The following is an 18,120-nucleotide window of genomic DNA, read 5'->3' on the forward strand; positions in this document are numbered from 1 at the left end:
GGAGCTTAATCCAACAACAGGACAACACCCCAAAGACAGAAATGTTTTCGGTAATCTGCAAAATAGAACAAATAGACGCAGCTTTCTGGGACATAGGATCCTAACAACATATCAAGTGCTAACACAATAAGTAAAGGAAGGAAATATATATGCCCGGGAATATGGCCTCTGATACTGAATGAATACTGCGTGTTTGTCAGGTACCGAATCTCCTTGTTGATTGCGTCCAGCTGCTCCTGCAGCATCATGGCCAGAGTTTGTGCATCGGAGTGGCCGCTGGGTGAGAGCATGTCCATGGAGCTGAACATCGTTTCCCTGTCATCATCATCGATGTCGGACATCTCCGTGTCGCTCTCAAAGTGATGGCCTCCCAGAACCCCGAGTTGCTGTGAGCGCCATTCGTGTTCCCCCAGTGACTTAGCCTGCACATACAGACAGCAGATTATATAAATTTGGATTTAATATATTTAAAAATCTTTAGAGGAATATTTAGGTAACCATTTCCTTCAGATAATCAAAGCAACATTTTCTGTCATGTATCAGAATTCTTATGAGCTCTTATGTAGGTTATGCAGTCCCTAAACTATCACTTTTCTCACAATATTCGTAGGACACATCTTCTTTCTAACTGAGTGCCTTTTTAATAGGGCTGTGCCCTCTTAGCTTAGATTGCTTTAGTCGAATAGTCATGTTTTATGCTTTTTTCATGCTGAATGACTTATTTCCAAGAAACAAGCACATCTCTGGTAAACACAAGAATTAAAGTGGTGCTTTTGCATGACTTTGCGGAGAAACTCAGATTTACAGATCTGTCGATTAAATCAACTAATTGATTAGTCGATACAATTGAATGAGTGTTAGTCGACTAAGAATTTCTTCAATCGAGCACAGCCCTACTTTTTAATCACTTCGGTAAACAAAAATCTAGGTAACAGACCAACATGATGGAGGTGTAGCCTGAGCGCACACATCATCATCCTCTAAAGTAACTTATTGCCTCGTTATGTCTGGACATAATAAAAGCATGCAACATGTTGGGTTTGTTGTTTTCTTTAAACTTTCATTTTAATTTAAAAGAGGACACCATTTTCTATATTTATTTACTATAAACCATGTATTTGCTGGATAGACATTATTTTATCCTGGGAGAGGCTACCCTGGACCCTTCCCCTCCTGGCCCATAAAAAAACTGTCTGCTACTATAAGACTCGATGGTGTTTTAAGCCCCCAACATCAACTTCAAGGCAGCGCTGCGACCGTCGACTTCAAGGCACCCAACACGAACCATTGCCTAATCCTAGTGCCTTCCAGGTAGCGCTACTTGGAAGGCAACGTCGGGGGCTTAAAACACCTACTAATAGAGAGACAAGCTTGATCTCATTGTTGAAGCCCATATATACTCTCCTGGTGATGTTTCTCCTACACTAACAACAAATAAAACCTATGCTAGGCCTGATGCACTGTGGCGGGGACTGTGCCGATCTCTCGTCACCAAAATTACACAAATGAGATTCTCGCACCAAAGTATAAGTGACTGAGATCACCTCTTAAATGTGCCTTCATCTCTTCCCATGTTTATGCTTAATACTATAATTCAGTACAAGTGCCTTAAAACATATTGAACATTATGCAGAACTGAGGCATTCTCAAAGGAATAAAAAGGGATGTCCCGATCGGAGCCGATATGGGCATTTTTTCAAGTGATCGGGGGTTGGCAGTCACCCCGATCACCTTACTCCGATCATTTACATCAGTAAATTCTACACCATTCTAACTAGAAGCTGATTTTATACATGAGTTTTACAAAAATGCTAGCTGCACTAAGTTTAATGTATTAAGCTGAATACATATTTTAGAGACTTTGTTTACTTAGTTACTTTTGTAAACGAAAAAACGGTGTGCAGTGCTATTATATAGACAATTACAAGTATCAGATCTGGACTTGGTATCGGCAGATATTCAATATTTCAAAAATCGGATCGGGAGGGCCAAAAAAGCTGATCGGGAAATCCCTAGACAAGATGTTAATCTGATTTCAGCATCCTTACAAAGGTTAATTATATTGCCATATTGGAGACTTTTAGCACTGTGTTACAGCCTCAGCAGTTGGTAAATAGCATTTTAAGGCACAAAATGATCAAAGGCAGACAAATAAGACTCTGTGGCTCACCTTGGTTTCACGCAGACCCATACGACCTCTCCTTGGCCGCCGGATGACTTTGGCTGAGCGGTAGTGGTCCGACTGGGTTTCAGCCAGAGATCCCAACGAGAATCGGAGCTCAGCTGATGTGTCCAGATGAGACCTGAGAAGCAACTTTTATGATTAATGCTACACCTTGTGGTGGAATTTCCAGAAACGCCATGTTGTGGTATGATGAGACAAATGCAAAGCTTAGATAACATCAGGTCATTCATAGGTCACAGGTCAGTGGACGAGAATTTTCAGCCAGTCTCCATGACCAAACCTCTTCATGTATAAATACAGTATGTATGTGTCTCTATGGATTCAGGGAATCTAGGCAACTGCATGGTAAGGGAATGTTTTGTTTCAGGACTGTCTGTGAAAACTAGGTTTTAGTTAAGCCATTTGTGTTTACGTCGCACGTAATATCTTTGTTTCCATTGAAGGTTCTGCTAAACGTAACTCCTCCAGCATGAGTTTAAATACTCCTTCAGGAAAACAGGAATATCAGAGAGTTGGGACGGCATGACACAATAACACATCGTGGTTTAACTGTACTGCCTGCCTAAATTCTCTCAATTGAGAGTTCATTAAATGCTTCTGTGTAATTCATCAAGGTCTCCCGAATCTTCTTCACGTATGTGAAATGAGTTGTGCTCCTCCGGAGTTTTTCCTTAACACAACTTAAAAGGTACTCTAAGCGATGCCACGCGTTTTTTAGGCTACAACATTTTTTGTCACATACAGCAAACATCTCACTATCCGCGAGCTGCCGGTCCCCTTAACACACTGTAAAAAAGAAACGCGGTCTGTGTAGACAGCCCATGGGTCCAAAAAAGGCAACAAAAACAAGGTGGTCCAACCTGGACCATGCAAACATACACAAACCATGTTCCAGCGTTCAGCCAATAACTGACAAGGAGGATTTGGGTGGGGGTTGGGGGGGGGGGGTACTGTGCTGAAGCACAGAAGGGAGGGGACAGGATGAGGAGGAGCGAGCTAGTCTCCGTTTTGTTTGAAAATACTTTGAACTTCAACAAGAAGTAACATCACCCAACATCGCTTAGACACCTTTAAGTTACCTAGTGTGTGCCTACACTGAAAGATCTTCTGGGTCTCATACATTGAAGACCAACGGTATCCTACACACTTTGCCTGAGTTATGAAGGAGATTACAAAAGATGAGACACAACTAAAATGTTATGGTAATGTTCCTGGTAATGCAGACAACCAATCAAATCTTGTGCTTGGGTACGTCAAGCGTACCTAATAGTCACAGTGATGTGGTGTAAAGTGTACTTCTTGAAGGATCAGCACTCATTATGCATGCCTCTATGGCTGCAAATTGTTTGTCTATGGAGGAGATTAAGGCTGCTACTGTCAACGCATCAGCACTGTAATATTAGAATGTCACGCAGCATGAAAAAGAAGCTAGAAAACATCCAAGAATAGATATGGAGAGTTCAGTGATACCAGTGTTTCTAACAATAGTGCAGAGCCAATTGTTTCATCAGTGACAGATAAAATTACTGGAGAAAGTAGGCTATATCTGTTTTCCAGCATTTTATGGGATTCCTGTTACATAGACAAACTTAGGTTACATTGGTTATACTCGTCTAGATTTGGGCTTTTAATTACATCTCAACTGGATCTTAGCCAGTTAATGTCATCCAAACACAAAGTAATGGAGATGCTTCCTTGACTGTAGTTAGATGAGGAATCTGTAAAACGTACAGTAAGGCACACAGTTAGGCAACTTTAAGAACGTGCCTCTGTTTCAGAGTCAAGCAACCGTGGCTTCTTCTTGAGTCGACTGTGAGATAAGTGTGTAGCTTATAGTTTGTGTCCAAATACTGACTAAAGTTTGGACATTGCAGATTTTCCCGTGGTAGTAAATAGAAGCAGACTGTTTGCTAAACACCTCTCCTTAAAGCGATTGACCAATCATGCATCATCAGTTACTAGGCCTAACTAGCTCTACACTGCAGTACTGTTTGGTCTTTTTAATGGCTTTCATGCTGTAACTCGACCTATCAAACCTGCAGCTCGAAGTCTTCTCTTTCCAGTTGAAACTGAGACTTGCTTATTACGACCACTATTAAGCTGTGCTTGAAGCTGTTGTCCTGTGAGCTGCCTATCACGCAAGCTGTTGACTCTCAGAAACTTGTTTTCTGATTCTGTTGTGGCTTTGGGTCTGCCAGACCTCTTCCTGTCAGAGTTTCCCCCAGTTCCTAAGTGCCTTTTGATGGTGAAGAATACTGTACTCACTGACACCTTGACTTTCTTCACAATTTCTCTGTAGGAAAGACCAACATTCTTAAGTGTTATGATGGTCTGTCTCTCTTCCATCGTTAATTGCATTTTTCCCGCCATTTTGATGGCAACACACTACTTTCTGCAGTACAATACTGTTCAAATAATTCTCACGATGGTACGGTACCACAGTGTGTTCCAACAATACTTTTATACAAGCATAGGGGTTGTAAGTAACCCAGGAAAGTTGGAACACCTGTGGGAATTGGTAGCACCAACTTTCAAAGCTTGATCAACCTTCATTGCTGCAGAACAGCTTTACATTGTTTAAAGGCCTTTTTGTAAAATTCTGAAATGTACATTATTTTTCAGTTTTGGGTAACCTTACTTTTTTTTTTATTAACCTCAGGCAGTTCACCACTTACCTCTGTACCATTTCAAGCTATTCATTGGACTTGAACTGCTAAAATTTCAATAAGAAACTAGAAAAATTGGGGTGTTCTAAAACTTTTGACCAGTAGTGTATATGTGTGTAAGTCCCATTTCACAAAATCATGTGACAATATTTTCAACTCATGCAGCTAATGTTATCTTAACTAGTTAGCTACTTAACGTTACTAACATTAGCTCCATGAGTTGGTAGCCGCTACCTACAGCTCCAGTTCAGCCAATCTCAGAACCCATCGGCTATCAGTCTAACAACGATTTAGCCAACGGCCAAAATTTCGGCAGAGGGGAGATTTTCTGCCCAACATCCATGGTTGTTTCCGGTGTAGCAAGCGGATATCTGGGCCACGACTTCCTTCTGTGTGGCAGTCATTGTTTACAGTCCAAGTAGATACATTTTGTAGGTGTTTTAGGTCCAGACAGTTTCAGCTAATCTCAACAGAGTATCTGCATATGAATGTGAATTGTTGTATGCATGTCTATGTGTCATGCAATAAAAAAGCTTGACGGGCATAGCAACAGTATCTAAGGGTGGCCAGGCTCAGCAAACAGGCAATTTCATAAATTCAAAGTTCAATGGAGATTTTCAGGGTCCAGTGGTCTAAAGCCATATATGGCTTAAGTGTTAAAATATTACTAGCCTTCAAAATCTCATATAAGTTAACCCTTAATACACCTGCGCGTGTGCGAACACACACACACACACACACACACACACACACACACACACACACACACACACACACACACACACACACACACACACACACACACACACACACACACACACACACACACACACACACACACACACAACCTACCGTGACAGGGTGGGTTCTGTGAGGGAGCCTGCCCTCAATCTGAATTGGTCCAGCTCTGATCTCAGTTTCTCAATCTCCTCTGCCAGATGTGTCTGGACAAAACAATTTGACAAGATGTCATAACGGGACTTGTCTATGATACTGATTGCCCAAAGAATGATTATCCCAGTATTTCATACATAAGTCATATTGGTGCATGTCAACGCTGTCGAGTGACATGGCTGAGAGCCAGTGGGGCTGATTATCTTCATATTGCTGAATTGTAACTGACATTGTGATACTTTGTAGTGTTTTTCATACTGCTAGTGAAATTCATTTCATTATATTTTCCCCATGTGGAATACTTATGAATATTCAACTGCAGAGGTTAACACAAAATGAAAATAATGCCAACAGCCAACCTCATGTAATATGTAGGAGATTTAAAAAAAGAAAAAAGAAAGACGTGATCATAATTTCTTGATCATTGCAACCTACTTTTTCATGGATTGAATCTTCGTACTGTTTTCTGTAACCTTCCGAATCTTGGATTAACAAATTCTGCAGAAAGAAGAACATACAAAAGTCAGGTGAGAAAATCCACCTCCTCCAGGCATTCATTAGACAGAACTGATATTGATAAGGTTTCCATCGACAATGGCAGCCATCTTTAACCTTCTCTTCTAGAGCTGCCATTCTCTCCTTCAGGTGGAGCTGTAGACGCTCGTTGGACTCTGTGAGGAGTCTGTCCACCGTGTCCGACAGTCTCTTGTTGTGCTCCTCATTCATCTTTTCTCTCTGACGAGCCTGGAGGGATTATAGTTCACACGATTTAAGAGTATTATTCCAAAGTCATTTCTGGTTAGTAACCAGATATGTGAATATATAGTGAAGCAGGGATCCCAACCTTTTTGGCTTGTAAACCCCTGAAAGCAAAGCAACGTTTGCTACTTGTGAACTCCCATAATCAGTTCCATAAGCCTATCCGTTGTGGAAAGTACAACCCAAGAGATGTTCTACCTGAATCATTTTTAAAAGCCTAGGAATACCTAAAGTACATAATTTCCAATGAAAAGGAAAGTAAAGAAAAAACAAAATCACAATTCTGTGCAGCAGAAATATGTTTTTCGACTTTCATATCCCGTTAATAATCTTGTGACCTCCCAGATTGAACTTGTGACCCTTTTGGGGGTCCCAAGCCCCAGGTTTGGAACCACTGCTGTATTGTAGAGACAAGAAATGTCTATTCTTGGGGCGAATTGTGCAATTAGAGTAGTTGCTTTAACGCTGGTAAGGCATAAAAGCTGGTTTTCTGTATTTTCTTAAAACTTTTAGATGTAATGAAATCCCTTAATTCCCACAAGCCGTTTGAACTGCCTCTCAGTGTGAACTAGAATAAATAATGAGATCTAACTTTTCAAATTCAGAGTTCAAAACAGGTCTGTATCCTGCTAGATATGCATGCCCCGAAACCTTTGTGAACCCCTTCCTGAGGTTACAATTATATTTTCAAACACTTTTCTCTTCCAAACTGGGTATCTGTGATTTCTAACAAACAGAGTGTAAATTATAATTTCCCCACTGGGGATCAATAAAAAGTATAAAATTAAATAAATTATCTAGGGTTTTGGGATGATACTATAAAATGCGACTTTGAAGATTCTGATGTCATCTAAAATAAGTAGGAAATTATTGCATAATTTGGGAGCATTTTACAAACCATTCTATCGCCGTAGTGTGTGAAACATTTATGTGGTCTAGTGTCAGTGGTGATAAATCAGACAATGTGTCATCAGTCGCAGTCGCCTCAAGCTGCCATGCTCATGCGGGGAGTGGCTGCCTGGTTAACGTTCCCTGGCACAACGCCTCCGTGGTGACTCACCCGTAGCAGCTCCTGGTTCTTCTCCTCCAGCTGGCATTCCAAGTGCCTCATTCGCTCCTCAATGCTCCCGTGACGCTCTTCCGCCTACAGATGGATCACAGCATAGACAAGACAAAAGAGGGCGCGATGATCTGCGTGTTTGACAGCCTGAAGGGCAACAAAAGAAAAGCAGTGGCGACGACACAAGCCAAAGCCTCTACCCCAAACTCAAAGATGGATGTCTATCGTTTTAAAGCATAACAGGAGAAAGAGAGAGCTGGCTGAAACAAAAAGTGACAAGAAGAAGGATGGAGAAGAGGCCACCAAAGGACAGAATGAAAGAGGAAGAGAGCTCCTCCAGCACTGCCAAGTATGAGCTCCAGCCAGAAGTGCCATGCAGCTGTCCCATAGTGGTAGAACAGCCAGAGCAGAATCCCAGTAAACACGCTCGCCACAAAACACTAATAAGATAAATGAATGAAATCTGCTCTCTACAGGAATTGGCAGTAGCTGTGATGCCCTGTGGGACTACCTTCCTAAGAATGGAGTTCATTTCTTGGAGTTTAGTTTCCATAACAAAGTGATAATCATCAGGGGAGGAAGAGGAGCTGGAGTCAGACTATGTGGCCGAGGAAGAGGAGAGGGACATGTTGAAACGTCATGACGTGACACCACGTGCACACTAACACACAGGTATAGAAAAAAGTCAAGAGACAAGGGCATCTGTGGGAATGTGTCAACAGTATGCGTGGTAACGTATGCATGTGCGCGTGTTCTTACCTTGGTGAGGGCTGCTATCCTCTGGGCCAGTTCAGCTTCTACCTCCGGCAGCGTCTCCGCCTTCCTCATGGTCTGCTGGAGCTTCTGCTCTGCAAGCTCCAGCCTCTCCTGTAGCTGCCTGTTCTTCTCCTCCATCTGTACACACACACACACACACACACACACACACACACACACACACACACACACACACACACACACACACACACATACCTAAACGCTCCAATAAAATGTATTTAAATAATAATAGCAGGCATAAACAAAGACGAGGTAAAGGCTTCTATACTACAGAGTAATGGTATACGGTATGTACTATATTCTACTACTACTTTCTTAGAATTGCCCTGTCATATTTTGACACAATTCTTTTAAAAACAACAATCTGATATTGGTATTGGCCCTTGCAATACAAGACATCAATTCATTTATTAGTCATGTACTAAGAGGAAATTATGTTACATGGATGTCAATAAAAATTTGGAATGCCACTGCCAATTTAACCTTTTAACAGAAAACACTAAAAGCTTTTCTCAAAGACTATATGCATATTTATGTAATTATTTATTGCGTTGTGGGACAATAGTGTCCATCAATAGAACAAAAAAGCAAGCAGATTTACTATGCAAAGTGAGACATTTAAGCATACTTGGGTCACTTAAAACCTACTTTGGGATTTGGGATCCAGCTTATGACTTTTGAGCCAAAGGCTTTTAATGTGAAACATTCGGAGGAGGTTTACAGTTCTATTGACAGTAGCTTCACATTGAAGAGAAAGAAAGGTAAAGTAGAACCAATTGGAATGAATTAGTGAGTGAGAATAGAGTTTCTGTTAAGAGAAAAACGGACAACTTGTACTGATGGAATAAGTGCTGTAGAAATATACATCATCCGAAATTTACCAAGACAACAGGTAAACATGGAGGAAGTGTTGAGCTTGCAAAAACAGCAAACAGCAGCTAAAGCCAAGTAAAACTGGAACAGATTGAAAAACAGGGAGGCCTAAATACTTAGAAAATAGGTGAAAGTAGAAATAAAGACGATGCAAATTAAGGCTAGTTTGCAGTCCCCTATGGCCTGGCATATAACATAACATCTTCTGTGTTCCTTCCTACCGTTTAAACGTCAGCAGAGCATCATCGCCTGGTGGAAAATAGATTCACACATATCTTTAGTAGAAAGACTGGCTACTGAATTCTCTGGCAGTGCGCCTCAACCCTTCTTCAAAATAGCACCATAACAGAGTCAGAATAGCAGCAGCTCTGCACTTGCCAAGAGTGACAGTTGCAACTTTTACTCCGCAGATAGCGGTAATTGCCCTGATTAGGCATTCAGATACATTAGAAAGATGGAAATCAAACCCAGCATTTAGGGACGCTGTCACCATGTGACTTGTATTTCCCGGTTGCGTGTCAAGACTTTTCTCCCTGCGTTCCTCGGGGCTCTGATCAGTTTTAAGACCCTTTTTTTGGGGCTGGCTTGGCAGCCTTTGCCATCAGTGACAGATGCTCTGCTCCCCAAAGCATCGGGCATGGCAGCTCAATAAGCAATAATTAGACTGGAGTGGGCCAAGGCTGTGTTGTGTGTGTCGGTGATATTTTCTGTCTTTACCCGGATCACTATCCCATCAGTGTCTGAGATGACACTGGGGAAGCATAACAGTGCGTTTTTGTTTGCGACATCCTCTTTTTCTTTTTTTTGGTTGCCTTTTTCCTCGTCATTTCTTCTCATCCCTTCATCCCTCTGTACCAATGGCCAAGCCTACATCCCCTGAACAACTCATCTTCAAACATCGGCGGCCAGATCCCAGGGTTCAGCTTCTGGCACAACAACAAGTAAACTCATTACACAGCCGGCGAGGAAGTGCGTTTGTGTGTGGTAGCTTAAACCCGAAGGCTTTGGAGGTTATTTCTGTATGTTCTGAGGGCATTTCTGGATGCATTTATTTTGTAGAGTGGTCTTGTAGTCAACTTGATGAGATGAGGTGCTTATGGTTGGTTATACAAGCAGAGAGGGGAAAACTTGACTCTCAATTACCAACGACAGCATTTCTCGGAAATAGAATACGTTTTCTTGCAGAGAGTTCGATGAGCAGATTGGCACCAATATAATGCCTGTACAGTAAATATGTAGCTAGCAGCCAGTTAGCTTAATAGCTTAAGACTGAAACATGACTTGTGTGTCTAAGCAACTTTTTTGCAGCAAAGCCAAAGGGTGCTTGTGTCTCATGGTGTCTGTGCGCACCCCATGATTGCCCCTGCTCATATTAATGTGACATTCTTTCTATCCTTTCAGAGCTCAGCTGGTGCTTCAGCCTGAACTCATGGAAATGTCACTCAATCTTTCATGGCCAGGCAATTTATCTAATTGGCTGCAATGAATCACAAAGAATCATCAACAGGAGTATACATCTGTAGCTTTCTTTTGTCATAATGTACAGCATTACATAAGTTATGAAGAGGTCTTTCAACCGTCTGCATCTGCTCAAAATTCCTTCCCCGGTAGTAATTTCCTCTGACCTTATTTGACACAATGTCAAGGTTTTCTCATTGCCAAACCTCTGTGGATCAGCTCTAAGGGCTTTGTTAACTGACAGGATCCATATATCTTACACAACCAGCTGGTTTAATACTTTTCTGAATCAGTTAAATTGTTGAAAAAATGTCTGGCATTTCAGCTGCTACCTGAACCCACAACTCAATTCGATAAAAAAATAAAATAAAATCTTGATAATCTCTCAGGATAAAAAAAAATCATCAGTCACTTGGACCTAAAAACAAACGCTCCATGGATTATACAGACCTGTCTGAGGAACGCCTCCTTATTGGCCAACTCGTTCTCCAGTTTGTCATTGATGTCGTGCACCGAGGTGGACTCTCGTTGGGCGCTCAGGTAGCGTTTTTCCAATGTTACGATCCGCTCCTCCATGTCCTCTTTCTGACACATGGCCTGCATGCAGACACACAGTCAGAGCAATCAGAGCATAACAGAATATGAAAATAAAGATGAGAGCAGTGAAGTGGAGCATGGAGTTTCTTTTGGTCATCTGCAGCTCTAACTCCAGCTAACTCAGAGATTTATTTTTGCAAAAATGATTTTTCATTTAGGCCTATACTGCTCCATAATTTTATAACAGCATGTTATTAGTACAAATACTTCTGTAATAACTAAAAGCTACAATTACAGCCACAACTTTTTCATAACATGTCCAGAAGCCGTCACACAGTTACTGAACCTGAAATGCAAAAGCAAAGCCGAGCTGAAAAATTGACAATAAAGCTATTGTCATCAGATAAGCTCCATATATGACATAACCACAAATCAAATACCAATACAACAAACAATAAAGCTTCATAAAGTACAAATCACACAGCTGTGATTCTTGTATCTCACGCTGCTGCCATGAAACAAGGTCCAGCCCTCACGGCAGCAACAATATCTGTGAAGCGGAGTTCATTTCCTGCATGCGGAATTGCTGCAGATACAAATCCATGCAACCAGACGTGGTTCCAAAACCACACAGGGAGAGCTGAATAAACTGATGCTCTCAGAGGAGGCGGTGCGGGGTAATAAAGTGCTGGTCCAGTAAGACCCTGTTTGCTAAGCCACGATCACTGCCTCTACCTGCATCGTTTGCAATCGATAGCAATTTCAGCTAAGGGCTATTGGGAGGGAGGAAGCTTATATTCATATCCAGTACACTTGAATGACATTCACCTCACGCAGACGTTTATAGGCTTATGATTGGGCTTCTGAAATTGCCAATGTATAACACAAACGCACTCATTTCTGCAGGAGAGTGACATTTAACTGGCTGGTTTGGTGCTTGGGCACTCCAGCTTGAAATGGCGTTTAAGAACCAAACATTGGCAGATGCCGAGACAGCTGCTTGTTTTTTTTATGTTAAGTGTAAGTGTGTGTCTTTAAGTGTTTGTGTAGCCTAATGGGGTCTGTGCGTTCTATTTATGGGATTCACTTGCTTGTCTGTGATTGTTTGAGAAAGACTTGTTGAAGGCTTTTTAAAAACATTTGTACTGTAAAAAGTGCCTTGAATTGTGTGTGCATGTGCGAGAAATACACAGTCATAAAGAGGGAGCGTGAGAGTATATGCTAATAGAAGCTTTTTTTAGGCCACTGCTAGCTGTCTTTGATGTCTCTCTTGCAACTGTTATTCCCTTGCGTGTGTGTGTGTGTGTGTGTGTGTGTGTGTGTGTGTGTGCCTGCTTCTCCCTGTACCCAATGTGTGTGTGCTGTAACCTCTTTGAAGTCCCTCTGGTACTTGTTGTTCATCTCCTCCGACTTGATGAGGTCCTTCCGGGCTGTCTCCAGCTCCTGCTCCACCTCGGAGACCCGGGAGGAGAGGGAGGACATGCGCTCCTTCATCTGGGCCAGCTCGTAGTTCTGCTTCTCCAGCAGGTCCTGCAGCTCCACCACCTGGCTCGCCTCGTGGGCCGACTCCAGAGAGCCGTTGGACAGGCGCTGAGGGGGGGGGGGAGGAGGGGAACAGATGAGGAATGAAGGGACAGCGGCTTTAGCTTCAGTTTGACAACTCTGTTATTGTATTTCATTGCTCTACAAACAGTTTACTCAGGGATCTGGCATTGCTACAGAGTGCTGGTTTGTTTGGTCATCCAAAATGTGTACATTGTGAACGGCTATGTGGTCATCTTGGCTGTTGTTTAGTGTCTTATGGGCCCATTTGGTTTAGGACACTCACAGCACATGCATGTAAATCAAATCAACACTATTAGCTTTAACATTTGCAATTCACACCACTTTCTTATAGATTTCTCTTTAAAAAATGTGTTAATTAAAAATAATTGGAAATATCCAATACTAGAAACAGGAATGTGACCTCAGAATGCAGAAAAACAGATACATTAGGATTGGAATGAACCGGATGAAAGATTTCTAATTTCCTGTCATGCCCTAGCTTCCTGTGGTGTTTTGAAGTGGGCCTTGAGAAATCAGTCTCGCTCCCACTTCAGATACCATTTTTTGTTCCTTTTTTTTTTTTTTTAAGAGTTACCCAAATTTGCACTCATAATAAATTCAAGTTCATGAGCTCAAGGCTTTGGCTCTTTCCCTTGCTTTGATTTTTGATGGTGAAAAAGACTGGGTGACTGAGAATCACTTCAGACTCCATTGGAAAGATTGCTTTGACACTTGCATTAGTACTATGATTAGATTGCGCTGAGTTCTCACTCAACGCAGCTTCCACGAGTCTCTGCATGAGGTAGATTAATGAGGGGGAGAGATCCAACTTAAGCATGGGTTTAGAGCCAAGCACAATGCATCCGAAAACAACTTTATCACTGCTTAACACTCCCTTTTAAATAAAGCTTTCTCCACATGTTCACAAATGTAATTATTGTAAAGCAGGTGGAAGTGAAGATTGAGGAAAAGTGATATCTTTATTCTCCATCTCTCTGCTGTATCAGAGCCAGCTGCCCGTCCTCGGCCATCCATCTGTGAGGACAAACCTAATTGGGCGTCTCTGCCTGTGATCAATGATTCACCCGAGCAGGGAACAAAACCCACTAAATCACACCACTGATGTAAATACCAGCGCTCCAGCAACATCTTAGAAAAAGGACCAACTTTAAGGCTTTAGCTCGACTTTATTGCAAATGTTACTTTTCCCCATGTGATTGCAGTAGACATACAATAAAAAAAATATATATATATATTACTTTTTTTTTTTTAAATGAATCGATTTTTGGAATTCTATTAATCGATTTTGAATTGGTAGAGCTTGAATTGCGATTCGAATGTGAATCGATTTTTTTGCACACCCCTATGTAGTACAGTGCAATTTTGAGGTACCTATACTTCACTTGAGTACTACCAAGTTATGCTACTTAATACATTTAGTATGTTTCAGAGGGATTTATTAGACAGCTATAGTTAACTGGTTTATAGCTTGGTATTCCTAATTGCACGTACAAAATATATTTATTACAATATTTATTACAATTTATTATTGTAGTTTTGTTTTACCAACCGTTTACTTAGCAATGACCAGAATACCTTCTTCATGTCATATCATTTACACTAAATACAACAACTGCATAGCAAAAACCATTCACGCCCTAGTTGTTACAAAAAAGTAAAAAAAACCTTTTCATGTTCTTCTTATTCTGCCGACATGGTGTAAAAGAAGGAAAGATGGCAGCGACGTTGCTTGCTTTCGTACCTAACATTTTGTTTCATTTACCCATCTTTCACAAAGACTCTTGTCTGCAATTGTTTTACAAAAGTAAAAGGTAACCCAGGTGTAGAGTGTGTCAGTTAATATATTCCCGTAGGAGCAGTGGTGGAAGAAGTATTCAGTTCCTTTACTTAACCACACTGTTAAAATACTATACTAATACAAGTTACAGTTGTGCATTGAAAATTTTACTAAAACCTACATTGTGTAATTTTTTTGAGTTGATTCTTAGTAAAAAACCCTTTGTTCTTTCACAAATATGTGCTCATACATGTGTAATTACTTCCACCAAATAATCAAAGTATTCTCGTACGCTTAGAATCTGACATTCAGAATAGGAGCGACTCGCGGCAGCCATGTAGCGCCTCCATCTTTAAAATACATTAGCCAAAGAGGGACGTACCTCTGCATTTCGCCCTCTTACACCTAGTGGCACCGTGACAAATGCAAAGGGGGGCGATTACTCCCCAGGGAAATTAAAAAGAGAATTAAAACGACAAAGCGACAGCCAAAGCAACAAGACCAAAGTTAATATTGGAGTGGCTAGAACAGCTGGGTGGCAACGGTGGAGAGAGCTAATTTTGGGTTTGGCCACTGTAGGAGGAAAGGCTATAAAGTAATATTCAGTTGGTTGTCATATACAATTTCACCGCTAGATGGGGGAAATTCTTACACATTGTAGCTTTAAGTAAAAGTATGTAAGTATCATCAGGAAAATGTACTTAAAATATTAAAAATAAAAATACTTAATGCGGAAAAATCCTCACATTTCTGAAACTGGAAACGATCCAAACAGTTCTGTTTATCAACCAAGTGTTAAATGGTCTAATCATTTCAGGTGTACTTGTAGGCCTACAGTATATATTGTTGGGTAGTTTATTTTATAATAAAACTTCGTATTTTATAAACTACATGTGTTTTGTGTGCAAACATTTTAATTTGTAAAGTAACTAAAAGCAGTCAGATTAATGTAGTGGAGTAAAAAGTACAATTTTTCCTTCTGAAATGTAGTGGAGTAGAAGTAGAAAGTAGCATTTTATTGCCTGGGGTGATTGGCAGTGAAACATATCCAGGACCGGTCCACTGCTGGATGTTTGCCCAATGAAAAATTAAAAGGGTGAAGCAAAAGGCATCATCTGTCGTACTGCGTTAGCTGGTTGTCAGGCAGCTCCAGGTCTACGCTAAAGCTCTGAGAGCTCAGTGGGTCAATATGCACTTCAAGAGCTGCACTCCCCTCTCACTGACCTCTCTCCACCTGTCACATTAATGACAACCAAAGGACATGTGAGAATCAAGAGGATTGTGCTTCCAAGAAGACAATGCGTCCTGCAGATCAGGGTCCCCGGGACTGAAGTCACACTGAATAACCAGCCCTTACTCTCTCACCTGAACACATTTTTAGCAGCTGACACACACACACACACACACACACACACACACACACACACACACACACACACACACACACACACACACACACACACACACACACACAAAAAAACTTGCTTTTGCAAACACATGCACACAAATTAAAAAACAGCGCACACGTTTATAGTCACTCCTTTTATCTTCACAAAACAGGGCAGCCGAAAGCTGTCTCCTCATTAAACCACCGTTCATCTTTTTACTACCGACAGCCGCCACCCCCACACACACACACACACACACACACACACACACACACACACACACACACACACACACACACACACACACACACACACACACACACACACACACACACCCCTCGTCCAGCAGACCGCTCGAGTAATAGCATCTCCATTGATCTACCCAGGTATCCTGTGTAAGATGCAGACGCCGCTGTCTGCAGGTAAAAAGGATTTTGAAGGTCTCTGATGCGGTGTTTTGTATTATCCAGTAACACTTCTGTCTTTAAATGAATAATCAGAGGGACGTTTTTATTCAGCTATGCAGGTTCACGTGTGCTCCTGCATAATAACGGGAAGGTCACAGCAAGAGCTCTCCTTCGACTGTGGGTCACCTTCAAAACACCAGCAGAGCTAAACGTTTGAAACCTTTCATTAGCATATTTCATAACCGCATCCTGACAATTAAAACACCAGGAGGAATCTTTGTTTGAAAGATAAGTAAATATGTGCATGTTTATTATTGTGTAAATGTTTGGAGTATATAAAACATGAGCTGCATCCAGGTCCATAGCAGCAATTTAGGATACCGAGATAATGTCCTCTTTCTCGAAAAAACATTGTTGCGTCACGCATACTGTTATGTTTAAGAACTACTATGTCATTGCAAGGCTTCAAGAATTTTCATTGTATTCTTATTTTAAAATATAAACTCCTCAACTGAGGCGACTTCAAAAGACAAATAATTTAGTTTATTGCATCTTTAACTTAGCTAAACAAAGCTTCTTAAATCTAAGCCCTTGCTCTACTAGTTTTATAGTTAGTGTTATGTACTGGGTAGCCTACATTTTTATGCAAGTTTAACAAAGATGTAAAAAAATAAAAAATAAAATGGCTCATCCCTTTGGCAAAATGTTTTGTTTGATACTGTATGAATGCCAAATATTTTGTGTTGTTTCTGGAAGTTTTTGCAATTCAGTTAAGAGTTTTTTAAGGCAGATTCTGATATTTTTTAGGCTCAAAAACATACAAAATAAATGGATTTAGTATTTATATAGCCAAATTTTACAATATTCCTGGTAAAAAAAAAGCATTTCGACCATCATGTAGCAAATAAAATGCATAGAAAACAGTTGTAAAATCAGGACTTAAAGGTTTTCTTATATTAGCTCAGTTCAGTTTGGAGCATGCCATAATAAACTGTGCCCAAATAGACTGATACAGAACTTTACCACCTCCTGCTGTATATGTTGACGTGTGCCAAATGTGTGTTAGGTAAAGACGACTACTCCACTACTGCAGCCAGGTAAGACAAAAACTGGTGTGTCCATCCATATGTTTAAAAAAATTAAATCCATGTCATCATCAAGGAGGCTCACCTTGCCATGGACCTTCTGTTGAGCTTCACTGCCCTCCAGTATGTCCTCTCCTCCGTCCCCGGAAGCCACTTTTCTCTGAATGTGAGCATTTTGTTCCCGTAAGGCCACAATCTGCAGGATCGCAACAAGCACACAGATTAGAGCTGAAATAAACACAATGTCAGAATACCTGCATACAAACAGTTCATGTTGGAAGGTTAAGAGAGCTGAGATAAAAAGATCAGACTTTAAATTGTTTTATTATTGCATTTCATTCAATGTGGCTTCGCAACACATCAAAACATGTTGAAACCTCAATGTTTAAACATGAAATTAGCCCATCAGCATTAATGCATTTCCCTCTTATGCAACACTAGTAAATTACAGTTTGTCCCTCTCTGTAGGAATTTATGGAAGATGGCTTTAACCAACATGGAGCTGGAAGAACGTGAGCACTGATACAATCACTATAATTATCATGTTCTGCGGACTGCGTGTCTCCTTTCACCACCTTAAGCAACTGTCCTAAAGTCATAATCCTGTCAGAGGGGTGACCGACAACAATAATTAGGTTCTTCCTTGACAGACACCATGTGATTATGGCTCTCCTCGCGATGGGGAAGA

The 18,120-nt window shown here is 41.0% G+C and overlaps 1 protein-coding gene across 13 annotated transcripts in view; it reads right to left on the reverse strand.

Annotated features, from left to right (window-relative positions):
• The window catches only part of ppfia2 (PTPRF interacting protein alpha 2), a 228,669-nt gene that overhangs the window by 22,377 nt on the left and 188,172 nt on the right, over positions 1-18,120 (reverse strand). For 8 of the 13 annotated variants that reach the window (XR_005638142.1, XR_005638146.1, XM_039791528.1 and 5 more), the window contains exons 6-15: positions 17,518-17,628; positions 12,557-12,799; positions 11,123-11,269; positions 8,324-8,458; positions 7,565-7,648; positions 6,358-6,489; positions 6,181-6,243; positions 5,704-5,795; positions 2,171-2,303; positions 205-422 (exon numbers count right to left, since the gene is read on the reverse strand). Coding sequence is in view for 6 of the 13 variants with exons in the window: in XM_039791528.1 (XP_039647462.1) it covers positions 205-422; positions 2,171-2,303; positions 5,704-5,795; positions 6,181-6,243; positions 6,358-6,489; positions 7,565-7,648; positions 8,324-8,458; positions 11,123-11,269; positions 12,557-12,799; positions 17,518-17,628 (1,358 nt within the window). In the remaining 7 variants the exon portion in view is untranslated. The remainder of the gene's footprint in view (positions 1-204; positions 423-2,170; positions 2,304-5,703; positions 5,796-6,180; positions 6,244-6,357; positions 6,490-7,564; positions 7,649-8,323; positions 8,459-11,122; positions 11,270-12,556; positions 12,800-17,517; positions 17,629-18,120) is intronic. The other 5 variants (XR_005638147.1, XR_005638144.1, XR_005638143.1 and 2 more) reach the window with 1 other exon arrangement.

The sequence above is a fragment of the Perca fluviatilis genome, chromosome 23 (assembly GCF_010015445.1).
Source record: "Perca fluviatilis chromosome 23, GENO_Pfluv_1.0, whole genome shotgun sequence".
Classification (NCBI taxonomy): Eukaryota; Metazoa; Chordata; class Actinopteri; order Perciformes; family Percidae; genus Perca; species Perca fluviatilis.